This window comes from Oryx dammah, unplaced genomic scaffold (assembly GCF_014754425.2).
Source record: "Oryx dammah isolate SB20612 unplaced genomic scaffold, SCBI_Odam_1.1 HiC_scaffold_19, whole genome shotgun sequence".
NCBI lineage: Eukaryota > Metazoa > Chordata > Mammalia > Artiodactyla > Bovidae > Oryx > Oryx dammah.
Window position 1 is genome coordinate 22,703,173 of NW_024070203.1, and position 18,800 is coordinate 22,721,972.

General features: G+C 44.2%; 1 protein-coding gene across 3 annotated transcripts in view; it reads left to right on the forward strand.

The window, feature by feature from the left end:
* Window positions 1–18,800, forward strand: part of ADCY8 (adenylate cyclase 8) — a 231,883-nt gene that overhangs the window by 168,823 nt on the left and 44,260 nt on the right. For 2 of the 3 annotated variants that reach the window (XM_040261749.1, XM_040261751.1), the window contains 2 exons: window positions 10,127–10,328; window positions 12,374–12,463. In XM_040261749.1, coding sequence (XP_040117683.1) covers window positions 10,127–10,328; window positions 12,374–12,463 — 292 coding nt within the window. The remainder of the gene's footprint in view (window positions 1–10,126; window positions 10,329–12,373; window positions 12,464–18,800) is intronic. The other variant, XM_040261750.1, reaches the window with a different exon arrangement.

Sequence of the window (18,800 nt, forward strand, 5' to 3'; positions counted from 1 at the left end):
CAAGAAAATAAATAAAATAGTATTGGGTAATAACCCAAAGATTGAGGACAGAAGGAGAAGAGGGCATCAGAGGATGAGATGACTAGATGGCATCACCAATGCAATGGACATGAACTTGGGCAAACTTCAGGAGATGGTGAGGGACAGAGAGGCCTGGCATGCTGCTGTCCATGGGGCTGCAAAGAACTGGGTGGCTGAACAACAACAATAACCCAAAATGTAAAATAAATATCCGTGGGTTCACAGTGATATCAATAAATGGTTGTGTGAATAAAGACAAGATGAAGAATAAATAAATTTCCCATGGGGAAAAGTCCAAATAATTTATGTAGATACTATGTCCTTGATGAGGTACAATTTTACCCTCTGCTCCTCAAAGTGTGGCTATGCTGAAAGTGACTTCCTGCCAAGAAGGACAGTGTAGATGGAGGAAAAATAGGGCAGTGTACCTCAGCCAGCCGATAATGGTTAAACTCAACAGGGATAAGCCATGTTGATGAGCTGTGATGAGTTGTTCAGAATGCTAAGTTGTGTCCAACTCTTTGCAACCCCACGGACTACAGCACACCAGGCTCCCCTGTCTTTTACTGACTCTTGGAGTCTACTCAGATTCACGTCCAATGAGTCAGTGATGCTTTCTAACCATCTCGTTCTCTGTTGCCCCTTCTCCTTTTGCCTTCAATCTTTCCCAGTATCAGGGTCTTTTCCAATGAATCAGCTCTTCGTATTAGGTGGCCAAATGAGAATACACACACTCTGTGGTCTTCCTTCCCAAAACCCATTGTCTAATCATGAGGAAACATCAGACATACTGCAGTTGAAAGACATTCTATAAAATACCTGACCAGTACTCCTCCCAACAGTCAAGGTCATTTAAAACAAAGGAAGTATGAGAAACTTTCACAGCAAGAAGAGCTTAAGGAGACATGACAACCAAAAAGAAGATGGTATCCTGGATTGGAGCTATAAGTGTGGGAAGTCCTAGAAAGAATATCCAACCCAGTAGGTATAAGCATAATTAGGGGCCAGATTGTGAACTTGAAGTAACATATCACATTTGTTGTTTTTTAATTTTGGAGATATGTATGATGCTAGAGCTGGGCAGAAAACATGCAGGCTGAAACCTCTTGTCCTAATAGAATGGAACAGTCATCATGCTTGATAGTCGCCTCTAAAGAACTCAGAAGCCACACTGAAGAAGCTTCTACTGTCCCAAGATGGAATAATTAGAGCTGTGGTATGGATAACTGTTAAAACAGTCAATCAAATACCAGCAAATATTTTAAACTTTATGAGTCTATAATGACATTTTTAAGGGTTGATAACCTTTGGTGGATGGTGGGGAATTGGCTTGTAATACTTAGGCTTCCCTGGTGGCTCAGTGGTAACGAAACCACCTGCAATGCAAGACCCGAGTTTGATCCTTGGGTCGGAAAGACCCCCTGGAGAAAGGCATGGCGACCCACTCCAGTATTCTTGCCTGGAGAATTCCATGGACAAGGAGCCTAGAGGGCTCCAGTCCACAGGGTCACAAAGTGTAGAACATGACCGAGGAACTAACGCACACATACATTGGAAACCACTGAAAAGGAAAAAGGAAACAATTATTTTTTTCTGTCTTTCCTGCACGAACTGCAAGATCGGGTGAGTGGAAACTCATAAAATTATTCAAGCTGATACAATGTAAAGAAATTAGGAATTAAAATATCACCATTTCCCAGCTTTCAATGAATTAATTGATCTAGTAGCTGACAACACAGGAAGGACAACCAGTCTATCTCCTGATGGAAGAACACAAGTCCATAGTCTCATCAAAGGGATCAAACCTAAGTCTGGCCAGGCCTTTGAACTGGGCTCTTAATTTGCACAAATCACAGGGGACAGAAGATATTGGATGAATTCACAAAAGTAAAATCCAGAATAAACAGCAAGATCCTACTATATAGCACAAGGAACTATATTCAATACCTGTGATAAACCATAGTGGAAACGAATATAAAAGAATGTTTATTATATATATGTATATATATATAATATATATGTATATATACATGTATATATATATGTATATATACACACTCTTCAAAGTGATTCAAACTGAGTCACTGAGTCAACTATATTCAATAAAGCAAACTTTTAAAAATAAAAATCCAAATAGTGAGATCAAAGGCACATTTTGTTCTTGTTTAGTGGCTAAGTTGTGTATGACTCTTTGTGACCCCATGGACTGTAGCCTGCCAGGCTCCTCTGTCCATGGGATTTCCCAGGCAAGAATGCTGAAGTGGGTTGCCATTTCCTTCCCCAGGGGATCTTCTCCACCCACATCCCTTGTATTGGCAGGTAGATTCTTTGCCTCTGAGGAAAGTGCCAAAGGCATATACTCCTCAATAAATAATATGTAATAAATTGTCAGGAAAGAGGTAAAGCGAGAACCTGTAAATTTTTTATAAAGACTTACAAGATACATAAAATTTAGCAAAAAATGGGCAAGACAGAACTATAGTGTCTGAAACTGGATGCTAAAACTATAAAGAAATAAGAAGTTAGTAACAAGGTGGGAAGAGAGGATCATGACTGGAACAGAAGACATGGATGCACTTTTGAAATGCCCTGCAAAGCGCTATTTCATGAACTGAGTGGCCGTTACAAAGGCAGACACTTAAAAATAGCTAATTAAGCTCTACTTATGTGGTTTTCTGTATTTATGATTCATTTTGCTATTTTTTTTTAAAAAATGTTTTAAATGAGGGAGAGAGAGAAGGAAGGCCCATGTACCTCTTCCACATGGGGCTGGGGAACCCTTGCCTATTGTGAGCTAGGTATGTTCTAGGTGCTGAGGTTACATCACTGAACAGAAAATACAAAAAAAAAGAAAGAAAGAGACAAAACAACAGTAATCAAAAAACCCTTCCCTTCTGAGCCTTATCATCTAGTGGAAGGACATAAAGAAATAGAAAGTATATGCATATGTCTAGATGTATATGCTATAAATATAGCTACTTATATGCTGTGTATGTAGATGTATATGTAGATAGGCATAGCCTATATATGTAAATTTGTATGTGCTATGGCAATGATATTATAGTGATAATAGTATCAATAACCTCAGATATGCAGATGACACCACCATTATGGCAGAAAGTGAAGAAGAACTAAAAAGCCTCTTGATGAAACTGAAAGAGGAGAGTGAAAAAGCTGGCTTAAAACTCAACATTCAGAAAATGAAGATTATGGCATCTGATCCCATTGCTTCATAGCAAAGAGATGGGGAAACAATGAAAACAGTGACAGACTTTATTTTCTTGGGCTCCAAAATCACTGCAGATGGTGACTGGAACCATGAAATTTAAAGACGGTTGCTCCTTTGAAGAAAAGCTATGACCAACCTAGACAGCATATTAAAAAGCAGAGACATTACTTTGCCAAAAAAGGTCCATCTAGTTAATGGTATGGTTTTTCCAGTAGCCATGTATGGATGTGAGAGTTGGACTATAAAGAAAACTGAGCACCGAAGAATTGATGCTTTTGAACTATGGTGTTGGAGAAGGCTCTTGAGAACCCTTTGGACTGCAAGGAGATCCAACCAGTCCATCCTAAAGGAAATCAGTCCTGAATATTCAGTGGAAGGGCTGATGCTGAAACTGAAGCTCCAATACTTTGACCACCAGATGTGAAGAACTGACTCATTGGAAAAGACCCTGATGCTGGGAAAGATTGAGGGCAGGAGGAGAAGGGGCGACAGAGGATGAGATGGTTGGATGGCATCACTGACTCGATGGACATGAGTTTGAGGAAGTTCTAGGAGTTGGGGATGGACAAGAAGGCCTGGTGTGCTGCAGTCCATGGGTTACAGAGTCGGACATGACTGAGCGACTGAACAACAAAAACGGCATGCGTACATCAGGATGGGGTACCAGGGAATGCCATAGGAGAATGGGTCTCCTGACTACCCAAGAGCCATGTGGGGGCTAGGATCATGGGGAAAGGGTTGGTCTCAGGGAGGTGAGCTGTGTGCATTTGTGGGGTCCTGTCTGGTTTACCCAAATTTCCTGGACTCCCTTCCTCACTCTCACCAGTGAGGATGTGGGTGTGGTCACAGCTGGTGAGTGCACCCTCCCACCCTGGAGCACAGGGAGTTGACGTTCCCCACAAACATCCTGCGAGCACTTACTGTGCCTGTCCATGCTGGACACTGGAGAGCGGTCCCTGGCATCATACAGCTGACAGTCTACCTGGGGGAAAGCCCGAGAGGTGAAAAACTGCAGCGGAGTGCAATGACTGATGATGGTGCAAGCGTGCGATGAGCTGGGGGAATCAGGGCAGCTTTCCCAGATGGGACGCTGACACCTGAGCCACCTCCTGAAGCTCTTTCCCCGGTCGTGACAGAGGACTGAGATGAAGGCCGAGAGCGGCAGGGGGAGAGCTGGAAACTGGATGTTCTGGAGGTGAGGGATGTGTAAGCCTTGCAGAGGAATTGTGACTGGTTTGCAGAGAAGACTTCATTTAAGCTTTTGTTTTTAGTTTTTTTTTTTAAATTTTTATTGATTTTTTAATGGCTGTGCTGGGTCTTTGTTGCTGCACTCGGCCTTTCTGTAGTCGTGGCGAGAGGCGCTGCTCTTGGTCACGGTGCATGGACTTCCTGCTGCGGCTTCTCTTGCTACCGCACGGGGCTCTAGGTACGTGGGCTTCAGTGGCGGCACCTGGGTTTAGTTGCCCTTTGGCATATGGGATCTTTCCAGACCAGGGATCAAACCGGTGTCCTTGCTTTGGAAGGCAGATTCTTAACTGCTGAACCACCAAGGCAGCCCCATGGAAGCATTTTAATCCAACAAGGGATGTGACTGGATTTCTGTTTGGAAGGGATGGATGATGATGGGAGAAGACAAGGTCTGCGGTTGGGAAGACCATTTGGGAGGCAATGGCAAAACTCCAGGTGAGAAATCAGAGGGACCAGACAGTGGCCGAGAAGCGAGCCCAAGAGGATGAAGTTGCTCCGTATTTCGGACAGAGAGTTGACAGTTTCCTGGACTGACCATGTAGTGGGGATGAGAGTGAAGGAGGAGCCCAGGCTGGACCCAAGGACCTGCGCCTGGGACCAAAGAAGGGGTCACTGTGCCCCCTCTTTCCCAGCTGGCCTTCCCAGGAGAGGTGACCAAGGAAGCTGAGCCCAATTCCTGGGTTCCGGGGGCAAGAGATCTAGAACCTCACCTAGCAGCTGATTGGATGACGTCTCTGACTCTGGGGTACAAGCTGAAGCCAGGAACTAAAACACCAGCCAGGGTCTTCCCTGCTGGTTGAGACTCCATGCTTCCAATGCAGAGGGTGTGAGTTCAATCCCTAGTCAGGAACTAAGATCCCATATGCCGTGCAGGGTATGACAAAAAAAGAAAAAGAAAGAAATACCAGCCAGCACCCCAACCTCACTTGCTCCGTGAAGAGAAAGCACTGACAGTGAAGACAGCTTCCAAGCTTGAGCTCTGGCCAGACAGCCCACATATGTGGGGAACGGAGTGGCCGGTGGGCCCAGACAGCCCAGCCTTTCTTCACTGTGAGCGCTTTCCTCTCCAACTCACTTTGTTTCTGATTGATTCTCTGAGACTGAACAGATGGTAGGTGCCTTGCAGTTGCCTTTCTTCCGTCATGGACTCTTTAGCAGATGAGCCAGTCTTTGCTCATATGACCACAGCGAATTCCCAGGCCCAAAGCAAAAATTAATGGACCCTGGCAAAGAAAGACAGTGCTTTGCCTGGCCCTTTCCTTTAACTTCTGCATGCCTGCAGCTGTTCCTCTCCCAGAAGGGGAAACTGAGGAAAGACCAGAAGATACCTTTTGTAATTAGAGAACAGTGTATCTAAATTTGCGCGCATGGTAATGAGAGAGGGAGGGGAGGAGGGGAGCAAGGGAGAGGGGAAAGAGGGAGGGAGCAAGCAAGAGAGGGCATAGGAAAGAAAGAGGCACACGATCTTAATTCTCTCTGTGCATCTTACTTGACCTCTCTGAAGCCTCAGTTTTCTCATCTATAAAATAACAATGCCAGCTTCCCAGGGTTGCTATAAACATCAAATGAGCCATACCCATTTTGATAAATTCTGACTCCCTTTCCCTTCCTAAGTCACCGTATTTCCACCTAATCAAGAGGCTACAAAATACTGACCTCTCGGGGTTGCCTCGAGGCTCAGATGTGCCTCTGGACTCATGGGCTCTTTGCCAGTTCTAAAGTGTGGCACGAATGTCATCTTGGCAGTCTGCATTTCTGTTTTCTTGTCGCACCACCAGCCACCATAGGCTTTTCACTCATTTCCCAGACCCCTGTCTCCCCAGCAAACGCCCAGTCATGATACCAGCCCACACCCTGTTTTAATGACATACTGCAGAGGGCAAATTAGAACTTAAGGTCTAGAAATGTTTTGAATGGAGCTGTTTGCAAATTCTTTGTCATTCATTTTCAGACTCGATTTCAGAAATGAAAGGTTTCCTTGCCTCTTATGTGCATCAACAATGCAAAAGCAAATTCAGAACCCCTGGATGCCCGAGTAGCTCTATAATTAGATAAAAATCGCAATTGATGCTATAATGTTTACATGTGCAGAAATAAATGAACGCTGAAGAGCTGCTGCAGAGATTTCCAGGGGAAAGTTTATGTAGTGCCAGTAGCTTGCTTAGGAAGCCGATCCTGCCATTAATATTCTTCCCAGAGATCTTTAAAATGCTTTTTCAGATTTTCACCATGAATAGCGAAAGAAAATGAATGTTTTCTTTGAGTTCTTATTATGTGCTAAGCATTACATTGCTTTATTATTTTATCCTCAGAGCCTTCTTTAAGAGGTGGACTTAAAAATCCTAGTTTTGCAGATAAAAATAAGTTACTGGGAAAAAAAAACAAGTAAGATGCTCAGAAGAATTTGCTACCTTGCCCCAGCTGTGTTATTGGCTATGTTTCAGAGCTACAGGTTCAAACACACAGGGCTTTGCTCTTAGCTACTTTTACCTCCTGCCCATCAAGACTTTCTGGGGCAACCTGAGCTTCCTTGCTTAAAGGAAGAGATGGTCTGGCCAAAGGGAGGAGATGACCAAGTCTCTTCCCACCAGGAAAGTCAAGGCTCTAGCTTCCTGAGTATCCCATCTTCCTTCTGGGTCTAGAAGGAGGAGAGGAAAAGCATCTGAACTTTGCATAAACACTGACCTTGAGCAGCGACTCTGCCCTCCAGAAAGAACCAGGTCCACTGAACACCCCAGATGAATGCTGACCAGCAGGGCTGGTCCTTCCTCCTCTTGTAAAGGATACCTCAGAGAGGACAGACAGAGTGGCTGAAGGGTGGATAGGAATACAGCCTATGGAGGCTGATGAGAAGAAAGTCTCTGTCACAAAAAACAAGGCAGTGAGTATTTATCGAGCACTTTCTGTGTACTTAGCCTTATGCCAGGGCTTCCCAGGTGGTGCTAGTAGTAAAGAACCCACCTGCCAATGCAGGAGATGGAAGAGACATGGGTTCCATCCCTGGGTCGGGAAGATCCCCTGAAGAAGGAAATGGCAACCCTCTCTGGGAAATCCCATGGACAAAGGAGCCCTGGGGGCTACAGTCCATGGGGTTGTAGAGTCGGACACAACCGAAGTGGCTTAGCATAAGCACAAACCTGATGCCAGGTGTCTTGGAAAAATCCAAAGAAAACTGAGCCTTGAAGAATGACTAGGATGTCCCTGCCCTGCACCCCCGAGCCCTACTACCCCCAGAGAGTGAGAAAATACAGAGGTAGGAGGAACAGACTGATTAGGGCATGTGCTTGAGGATTGCCTGGAGGGTGCAGAGAGGTGGAAAAAGAGAAGAGGCAGTGGTGAGAACCTGCCAGGCAGGTACACTGTAGTATGGAGGTCTGTAGACCACCCAGATGGCAGCCTTGACCATCAGAGAGTTCGAGTCTCCTGCTGAGCAGCTTTCAGACTCGCCCTTGCTTGATTTGCCTCTGCCTTCGCTTTGAAACAAGATACTCTTACTCTCAGTGGCTGCCTCGCATTACGAAGCTGCATCAGCATCAGCTTTGGAACTGGCCCCTTCTCTCCTGGGAGCACCTGACAAAGTGATCTGCCTGCCTTCTTCGTCGTTTGCCTCCCCTGGGCTCCCAGGAGTAATGGTGTGTTGTCAGGGAGTGTTTTTCCAGCCTGTTTGGGGGGAAGTTTCCCATCTGTGTGGAGCCCTCTGGGAACCCACTGCTGCACAGACCTTCTGTTCTTATCTTAAACTCCTGCAGAGACTTCCTATCAAGGTGATCCATAAAATCAAAATTATGCAGGCATTAAAGGAAAAAAAAACCTCCCAACAACGATATCTGGGCTGTAGAAATCACTTTCCAGCCTTCATGATGGTTGACCACGCAGAGGAAATTGACAGTCTACACATTGGTCCCTCCCATTCTTCTGCTACTTTGCCCACATTCTCCAGTCTTTCTTCCCTAAAATCCTACTCTTCAACCTCCAAGGCCTAACCTAAATGTCATCTCTTCTAGGAAGTCTTCCTTTCCTTGATTTCCTTTCTTATTTTTTTAAATCATGTTTGTTGATTACCTTTTCTCTATCACAACACAGTATGTAACAGTTCATCATTTGCATATCCATATTCCCCTCTAGATTATGATCTCTTAGAAGATGAGCAAAATGTGTCTCTTGTCTTGGTACCCCTGATGCCTCCCTAATAAAACCACAGAAGCAAAAGAAATGACTGCAATTATGGGGCCTACATTACTTACCAATATGGCTAGACTTAGCAAAGTGACAAAGCAGAGTGGACTTTCAATCCTAACTCTAATACTTACCAACTCAGTAACTCCTGGGAAGTTGCTGCTCTCTGAGCCTTAACTTTCCATGTGAAAAAAGAGATCAAAAGACCTCTTACGTTTGTTCTGAGGAATGGAAATGAGATATTATGTATTGATATAAAGTGCTTAGCACGTGCCTAAGGACATAATCAAGAGCTCAATACAGTACTTACACTAGTGTTAGTCATAAGAAATAAAGTTTAGACAAGACAGTAAGAAATGGTAGCGCTAGCAGAAGGTGGGCTCAGGAATTTCCCTGGTGGTCCAGTGGTTAAGACACCGTGCTTCCACCACCAGGGGCACAAGTTTGATCCCAGGCTGGGGAAGTTCTACATGCTGCATGGTGCGGCCAAAATGAACAGAAGGTGGGTTCAGCTTCGTTCACTAAATGTACATTTGTTGAGATCCAGTCAAAATATTAAAGCCAAAGGGATGAACTTCATTTTATGGAGGAAGCAACAGATATGAAACCTCCTACCACGTCCCTCAAGACACCATTGAACATGCAGCAGTTCACTGGCTAAAACAGAGGCAGAGAAACTTGAGGTGCCAGCCGAGGACTCGAATGGCTGGGTAGAGTAGAGAGAACCAAGGATAAAGTCCCAAGGAGAATCCTGGTGATAAGCTGGCTGATAAGGAGAGGAAGCAGATGCTTCCGCAGATGGGGTTTTAGATTACCACCTGACCCCCAACAGAGGTGTCCAGTAGGTAGGAGCTGCCATGGGACGTAGCGCCAAAGCTCCAGATGTGTAACTGAGAGTGATGTTGAAACCTTAGGCAAATACAAGCCCCATATACCCACCTCCCACACAACACATAGTGTAGCCTCTGCAAACTGTGATAATCACTAACCAAACCGAGCCACGTGGAGAGGTGCCAGGTTCAGTTCTTGGCATGGGAGCAGTCATGGGGGAAAGTGTTTCCTAACACCCACCTTGAGGGGGGAAGGGCATATGGATCTCTCCCACAGCCAGAGTACTCAGATAAAATTCCAGTGGGGTGTTGCTTTGGCAGCAGTTGCCAAGTGAGAAAGAGGAATGATGAAATAAGTGGGAAAAAATGGGCAGAAGCAACAGATCAAGCCCAATATTTAATGTTCATTGCAAAGTTTCTCAAGAGAATATTTTATAGGGATGGATGTAATTTTTGAAAAGTCTCTTGTTAATAGCCCCTTTCCTGGGCAAGGAGAGCTTTAGAGAAATTATTGGGTGCAAGGAGTGGGGAAGGGCGATTGTGAACATGATTGACAGGGTTGCACAGCGAGGCGGGACCCCTGATGAACGCCACGTGACCCAACATTCTGTGTTTCCTGCAGAGTGATGCCCATGGCCATCCAGTTTTCCATCCTGATCATGCTGCACTCGGCTCTGGTCCTCATCACTACGGCAGAGGATTACAAGTGCTTGCCCCTGGTCCTCCGAAAAACCTGCTGTTGGATTAACGAGACCTATTTGGCCAGAAACGTCATCATCTTTGCATCCATCTTGATTAATTTCCTGGGCGCCATCCTAAATATCGTAAGCATTGCAAGTCCTTTGGTGTTTAGTGTGCAGTCAGGAATGAAGAGTTTATAGAACCTGCAGCCTCTGGCATCACCTTCCTTGGTACTAATTATTAATGCCTTCATGTACCTGGTCAAGCCCCAAGGTCAGGGTTAGAGAAGGAAGACGTTGCTATACTGTCAAAACCATGCATTTTACTGGTGAAAAATGGTCTTTTTCTCAGTGGTGGAGGCTATTTGCTCTAAAGGCACTGCAAATGCCCTTAAGTTTCTGTACTTTCAGTGGCCAGACAATTAAAGTCATAAATAAGAGTTACTCCTCATTAAGTTCCCACCTGCTGTGTGCCATGCTCTGAAGGAGGAGCTGTCTGTGCTTCCCGTATTTAGTCCTCACATAAACCCCGTGAGGTAAGTCACTTTATCCCCACTTTATGGCTGAGGAAACTGAGGCTCAGAGAATTGAAATAACTTGCTAATAAGGTCTGTCTGACTCCATGACTCACGCTCATTCTCGTTAGCCCAACTGTATCTCTGGGAGGGGGAGAGGGGAGAATGGAAATAAGTAGCTGTCATTTATTGAACACCTACTATGTGCCACAGGTAGGTATTACTGTTACCATGTAACGGATGAGGAAGCTGCCTTTCAGGAAGGTTGAGCATCTTGCCTATGACATTCTAAGTGTTCATACTGGAAATGACACATCGAACTCGGATGAATCTCCAACTGCCATATTTATCATTGTCTTTAATTTGGTGACCCATGCTTCAGTGAGTTCATATTCTCTCTAGAATGGTAATGTGGTAGCTATAGGCATTTTCTGTGTCTATCCCAGTAGTCTTGTGTTGTCCATGGTTTAGGAACCTAGATGTTTAGGAGAAATTTATGATTCCGGGCTTTGAGCATTGTGGGAGACTAGTTAAGGCATCATCTTGTGGCCAAAACCATCATTGTGTCCTTTGGGCCTGAGGGAGGGTCTGCAAGTGTTCAGGGAGCTCAACTGTTCGGCCCCCACAATTGTCAGCCTGTAAGTCAGAGATTTACACTGCCTGAAATCCATTGTTCACACTGGACCAATAATTACCTAGTGTCCACGTTGCTCGAGCTCTGCAGTTGGCCTTGTTGTAAAGAGACTATGGGACAAAGAAAAGGGGAATCATAGTCTAATTAAATTCATCACCTAGTGAACATTTTATAGATGATGGCAATTGAAAACAGAAGTCCTTAGTCACTGATTACAGACTGCAGAGCTGCAGCCAGGATCTCAACTCTTGATGAGTCAGATATTTCTGGGGCATCCCAATGGCTGTAGGTCAGGGTTGCCCCTGGGGCCAACTGTCCCACAGTGTTGTGGGAGGAAGTTCAGAGGCTTTGGAGTCAGATAGACCTGTGGCCAAATCTCACCTCCACCACTTACCAGCTCGATGACCCTGGACAAGTTACTTTATTTCTCAGAGTTTCATATTTTCCAGTTGTAAAATGGGGATAAAAGTAGTAGCTACATCACAAGGGGGTTGTGATCCCTTTTCATGACAAGTGTCTGCCGCAGCCTAGGCGTTCAGCCAGCGGTAGCTATTCTCTTCTGAGTGCCGCAAGATCTCCTGCAGCAACTTCTAGCCTAGGAAATGCCCACCACCCCAGTGCTAAGAGTCTTTCTGGAACGCGTGCCCTGTGGGTCCCTCGAGTCCCCCCAGCTGTTCATGTGGAGACAGGCTGTGAGCGTTCCCCACCTGATTCTCTCTTCCAAGCCCCACAAGCGCACTCCAGTGACCCTCCATGATGGGGCTGGTGGAGCAGCCTTACCCTAGTTTCATGACTGGCTTGTAAAATTTTTTTCTGAGCCAGTCCTTTCTTTAAAACGAAACAGAAGGTGCCAGCTGGGCTTGCATTCTGAAATCCAGCCCCTCGAGGGCCCTTTCTGCCCCAGGCGTTTGCCGAAGCCCCACAGCGATAGCACAGGACTCCATCTCCAGCTCACACTGACTTTGTTGTTCCTGTGTTTTTTTTTTGTTTTGTTTTGTTTTGTTTTTTGTTGTTCTTTTTTTTCTCTTCTTAATCCGCAGCTGTGGTGTGATTTTGACAAGTCGATACCCTTGAAGAACCTGACTTTCAATTCCTCAGCTGTGTTTACAGATATCTGCTCCTACCCAGAGGTATTTATTCACGAGCTCCCCTTGGCAAGACTGGGGCTTAGGCATCTTCACCAGCTCTGAATCAGCAGGACTGGCTGAGGGGCCCTAGACATGCTAGCTCCCCAGGGGCCTGTCTGCTCTCCTCTGCCTCTTTCTCCTTCTATTCTTCTTCTTCCCCTTCCTGCCCTCCCTTCTCTCCTTGTATCCGCTGTTTCTCTTTTGTCTCTTTCCTGCTCCTTCTGCCTCTCTTTCCCATTTCTCTCTTCTTCTTCCTCCTCCTCTTCTTCTTCCCTTTTCCCTCTGTCCACTCTCTTCTTTCCTTTGCCTCCTCTTCCCTCTTATTTCCCTCCAACTCCTCTTAAAACCCTAGAGCAGAATGTGCTGTTGTCTCCAGTACAGGGCAGAGCACAGAACTGCGGCTCAGAGTTTGCTGCATTGGAAAAGGAAAGGATGAAAGAAGGGGAGATAGAGGGAAGAAAGGAAGCTAGTAAATCACAAATGCAGAAAACAACTAAACATAAATCAAAGTGGGACTTCCCTGAGAGTCCAGTGGTTAAGACTCCATACTTCCACTGCAGGGGACACGGTCTCAATCCCTGGTTGGGGAACTAAGATCCCATATGCTGAGCAGCGCGACCAAAAAAAAAAAAAAAAAAAAAAACCTAAAAAAAGATAAGTAAATAAACATATTAAAGTGATATAGAAAGTGCCCAGAGCATCGCAGACTCAGTCGGTGTCCCAGCAGGCCACTTACCATCTTAGTGTAAGCCTGACCATCTCCTGGCCCCATAGCCACTAGGCTGGCCCTGGGCCTTGGCATCAACCTAAGGGTCAAGCAAAGGACAATCTTTGGCTCTGTTAAGCTATGACCCAGACCTTTACATATTGGGATATAAACTCTGGGTCTGGAGGGAAGACGGTTGGGATGTCCCAGTAGACACCACCCAACCTTGAGGACCTTGGGTAGACTTTTGTTCTCTGAGACCCCTTCCAGCATGTGGTGGGGGAAAGGCGCTCTGTTATCTGACCTCAGCCCCCGAATTGGTCCAGGTGTTCTGAAAAGGGCAGAGAGCCTCACCTCTGACCTCAGGTAACAGAGCATCTAGTGGATATGCACAAAATCATTACATCTTCAAGATACATGGAGGATGCTATGCCATCTCCATGTTGTAGACAATGAAACAGAGGTTCAGAAAGTAGCTTGCTCACTGCTACTCCTGCCTGATCCACCTTTTCTCTCACTTCTTTTCATTCTTCCTTCTTTCTGTCTTTCCCGTCTTCATTCAGTTATCAAGACTTGCTGCTGCAGTTGAAACCACATCTGGCTTTTCATGACCTTACACTTCTGAATTCAGGCTCCCTCCCTAAGGAAGAACAAGGCTCTTCCTAAGAAAGTTCTGGGCAGGATGGGACTAGCTCTGATTTCACAGCTGTGTGGGGCAGACCATGTGCTCTGGGACTTCCTCCCACCAAGTAAGGAGTGCTCTCTAATTTTGTAGAGTCTGTGGGATACCACTCCCCCTGAGAACACCTTTATTTGGAGGGCATGAAGAGTGTCTAAGAGGTAGTAAGTCGGCCAAGAATCAGATATTTAGAGTTAGGCAAAAGCTGGATTTCGCTCCCAAGTGAGCCCCTTTACTTGCTAGCAGTGGAATCTTGAATCAGTTCAAACTCTTTCTGAACCTCAGCTTCCTCATCTGTAAAGTGGGAAAAATAATACCTTCTTTGCACAGTGATTTTGGAGTTACAGAATATCAGGTTCTCATGGTGCTTACCTAGATGAGTTGGCAAATGTTGAGCTTCTAACATGTGATCTGACTTGAAGCTGGTGTTTAAGTATTAATCTGGGCCTCTGATTCAATGCTGTGTATATACCCCTTGCCTCAAACTTGAACTCCCAAACTCAGGACCACAGCACTCATGGATTTCCCAGGCCTAACAAAGTGGTGGGTAAGCTTTTGGATCACATAAGTTCATCTCTGTGCCTCTGTTTTCTTCTCTGCAAAATGAAGATGAAAAAAATACCTTCCTCATGGGTGATTGTGGGGATTAAGTGAATTAATCCATGGAAAGTGTTTAGAGCAACACCTGCCACAAAATATCTGCTGATTAAATGTCAGCTGTGATTCATTTATAAAATTAAAAGGGTTTGAACCTGCACCATAAAAATATATTTATCTGTAATGTATATCAAGGTCCTGGGCTTCCCAGGTGGTGCTAGTGGTAAAGAACCCACCTGCCAAAGCAGGAGAAGTAAAAGATGTAGATTCAGTCCCTGAGTCAGGAAGATCTCTGGAAGGAGGGCTTGACAACCCGCTCCAGTATTCTTGCCTGGAGAATCCTATGGACAGAGGAGACTGGAAGGTTATAGTCCATGGGTCACAAAGAGCCAGACATGACTGAAGCGACCTGGCATGCACACATGCGCCATTGTACTAAAGTATCATGTACATTATGAAACATATTCATAAAATAGAAATGTTAAAAAATGAGATAAAATAAATGAATCCGTTTTAATATTAAAATTTTCCTCCCAAGACATCATCTTGCCCAGGAGCCAGGGAACTATGACCACAGGCCAAATTCTACTTGCCACCTGTTTTGTAAATAGTTTTACTGGGGCACAGACACACCCATTTGTTAGCAATGTCTTTATGGCTGCTTTTATAATAATATAATGGTAGAGTTCAGTAGTGGTAACTAAGTCAAAAATATTTGCTATCTAGCACTTGCCAGGCAAAGTTTGCCAAATTCCAACATCTCCTAGGTGCAGGAATCCCACTGGCATAAAATGTGAGCACCTGGACTCTTTCCAGCATCAGCTACTACAGCAACCTTGTTAAACCCACCATTTGCCATCTTGGCATATACCTGGCCATGTTTCTCTACCTAAGGATTTGTCTACCAAAGTAGAAGGATCAGACGTTCAAACATTCTAAAAGGCTTAATTTGCACAACCACCTGCCATCACTCACAAGTGTGTATCCCCAAGCAAATCACTTCCTCTCTCTGAGCCCTGGTTTCCTCATCTGTATACTGGACCTCTCTACCTCCCTCGTGGGGAACAGTTCTCAGTCTGGAAGCAGGTAATTAAGCTGGATGATGTGGCATAAACATAAGAGACTGTCATCATATATGGTATAAAGTAAAGTTTATTTCTGAACTGGAGCTTGCCAATTACTAAAGAAAAAAAAAAGAGTGAGGATATGCAAAATGATCATGAAGAAAGTCATGTTCCAGCTATGATTTGAGAAGTAGTCTAGGAGAGCAAAGAGACATAGGTTTGTAAAGTGAATGACAGTCATATGCAGAAACCATTCTCATCATCTCAAACTTCAGAATGTGGTTCTCAGGAGGTTCAATAGGAAGGTCTTCATTTTACAATCAAGCCCCTTTATTATATGCTCTAGCAGACTGGAACAGTCATTGACTAGTCAGCTATAGTTGTGAGAGCAGTCAGAGTATGCTATAGTTTTAAAGGGTCCCTGACAACCAATTTTCCTGACAGGCATCAGTCATCATTGGTGTATTTGGATCCTGGGACTTTCTCCCACTTCTCTCCCATGGGTAGAATCCCAGGTTCTACCCAGCCTTCAAGACTCCTTCAAGCATACCCAATCCCTGCAGATTCAGTTCAGTCACTCAGTCATGTCCGACTCTTTGCAACCCCATGGATTGCAGCACACCAGTGTTCCCTGTCCATCACCAACTCCCGGAGTCGGTGATGCCATCCAACCATCTCATCCTCTGCCATCCCCTTCTCCTCCCATCCTCAATCTTTCCCAGCATCAGGGTCTTTTCAAATGAGCCACTTCTTCACATCAGGTGTCCAAAGTATTGGAGTTTCAGCTTCAACATCAGTCCTTCCAATGAACTTTCAGGACTGAATTCCTTTAGGATGGACTGGTTGGATCTCCTTGCAATCCAAGGGACTCTCAAGAGTCTTCTCCAACACCACAGTTCAAAAGCATCCATTCTTCAGTGCTCAGCTTTCTTTATATTCCAACTCTCACATCCATACATGGCTACTAGAAAAACCATAGCTTTGACTGACGGACTTTTGTTGGCAAAGTAATGCCTCTGCTTTTTAATATGCTGTCTAGGTTGGTCATAGCTTTTCTTCCAAGGAGCAAGCATCTTTTAATTTCATGGCTGCAGTCACCATCTGCAGTGATTTTGGAGCCCCCCAAAATAAAGTCTTTCCCTATTTCCATTGTTTCCCCATCTATTTACCATGAAGTGATGGGACCAGATGCCATGATCTTAGTTTTCTGAATGTTAGGTTTTAAAGCCAATTTTTTCACTCTCCTCTTTCACTTTCTTCAAGAGGCTCTTTAGTTCTTCTTCACTTTCTGCCGTAAAGGTGGTGTCATCTGCATATCTTGAGGTTCTTGATATTTCTCCCGGCAATCTTGATTCCAGCTTGTGCTTCACCCAGCCTGGCATTTCTCGTGATGTATTCTGCATATAAGTTAAATAAGTAGGGTGACAATATAAAACCTTGACGTACTCCTGTCCCTATTTGGAACCAGTCTGTTGTTCCATGTCTGGTTTTAACTGTTGCTTCTTGACCTGCATACAGGTTTCTCAGAAAGCAGGAAAGGTGGCCTGGTATTCCATCTCTTTAAGAATTTTCCAGTTTGTTGTGATCCACACAGTTCAAGGCTTTAGCATAGTCAATGAAGCAGAAGTAGACACGTTTCTGGAATTCTGTTCCTTTTTTGATGATCCAACGGATATTGACAATTTGATCTCTGATTCCTCTGCCTTTTCTAAATCCAGCTTGAACATCTGGAAGTTCACGGTTCACATACTGTTGAAGCCTGGCTTGGAGAATTTTGAGCATTAATTTACTAGCGTGTGCTTCTGCCAGTCTCACATGTCCTTAAGGCATCGTTTTCATACTCCCACGCCATCATTTCTATAATTCATCTAGCTAGAATGTTTTCCCCAACTCTTCAAACTTCTAAATTGCTTTAAGGAGAAAAGACAATATTGTATAGCTATTTAACATTACCGTGAGGGCACAGCACAGGACAGAATTCACAGTCAATTTAATAATTTTTCTTTAAAAAGATAAATTTCAAGTGGAACAGTAGAGGTAAAATTGCCTTCCCACCTGAAATAGCTAAAAACTAACAAAATATATGAAACAATAGTTTTTAAGACACTGGGCATCAGGTACTGAAGGACAGTAATCCCTGAAAGGCAAGAAGCAAATTAAGTGAGCCCTATGATTGCTTGGGCTGTATCTTGCATTAAGAGTGTTTCAGACTGGCTCAGGTTGGAAGAATGCACATGGAACTCAGTGCAACTCCCTGATTTGAGGAGATAGAACTGAGAGTCTGGGGGAACCAAGGTGGCTAGAGTTTGTAGGACATACTGCCAGTGAGAAGAGAGTTTCTGATAGAGAAGACTCAGGGATCTGCAGAGGTCTGATCAGTGCATGCATATCGGGAAACAGCAATGCTCCAGGAAAAAAAAAAAAAACAAAACAAAAAACAACCATCTGAAAGGATTAGTGCCTGGCTCCCACACTGGGCTGGGAATAGTGTCTTTTCCCACCAGCCAATCTGAAAAATACCATAATTCATGAGACATTAAGTAGAGCAATCAGATGAGACTTGCTTCAGTAGTGTTCAATAATTATTCCTAGATTATATGTTGCTGCTCTAGTTCTTCCTTCAAAATAATCTTAAAAGGAAGATGGGGCTTCCTGGTGGTCATGGTTGAGACCCTGCCCTTCCATACTGGGGATTGGGTTTCGATCCCTGGTCAGGGAACTAAGATTCCACATGTCATGCAGTGTGGCAAAAAAAAAAAAAAAAAGAAAGAAAGAAAAGTAACACCAAAATTCTAATAAGACATTTCTCCTTTTTATAAAGATCAAAATGTTTATTATTTTGTGTTACAAAAATGAAAAGAAATCCAATCAGATAATGAAGTAAACATATAGGGCAATAAATCTTTAAGAAAGGATAAATTATTCTAAAAGAAATGAATCCTAGAATGTTTTCCCTTCAAGTCAACCACTCTGTTGCTTAATAAACTTCTTGTAAAATGAGAAATATTTTATATTAGAAAATACGAAGTTATATTTCTGTATTGAAAAAGAATGTTCATGTCAGCCTTCTTTGTAATAGATAAAAACTAAAAATAACCCAATTGTCCATAAATAGTTGAGAGAATAAAGAAACTAAGAAACTGTAGAATAGCCATCCAGGGGACTACTACACATCAGTAGAGAGAGATGATCTCTGGATTTTTGTGCAATCACGTGGATGAATCCCAAGATCAGTATGCTGACAGAAATAGGCAAAACAAAGCAAAAGTATGTATTTGTATGGTCCTACTCCAG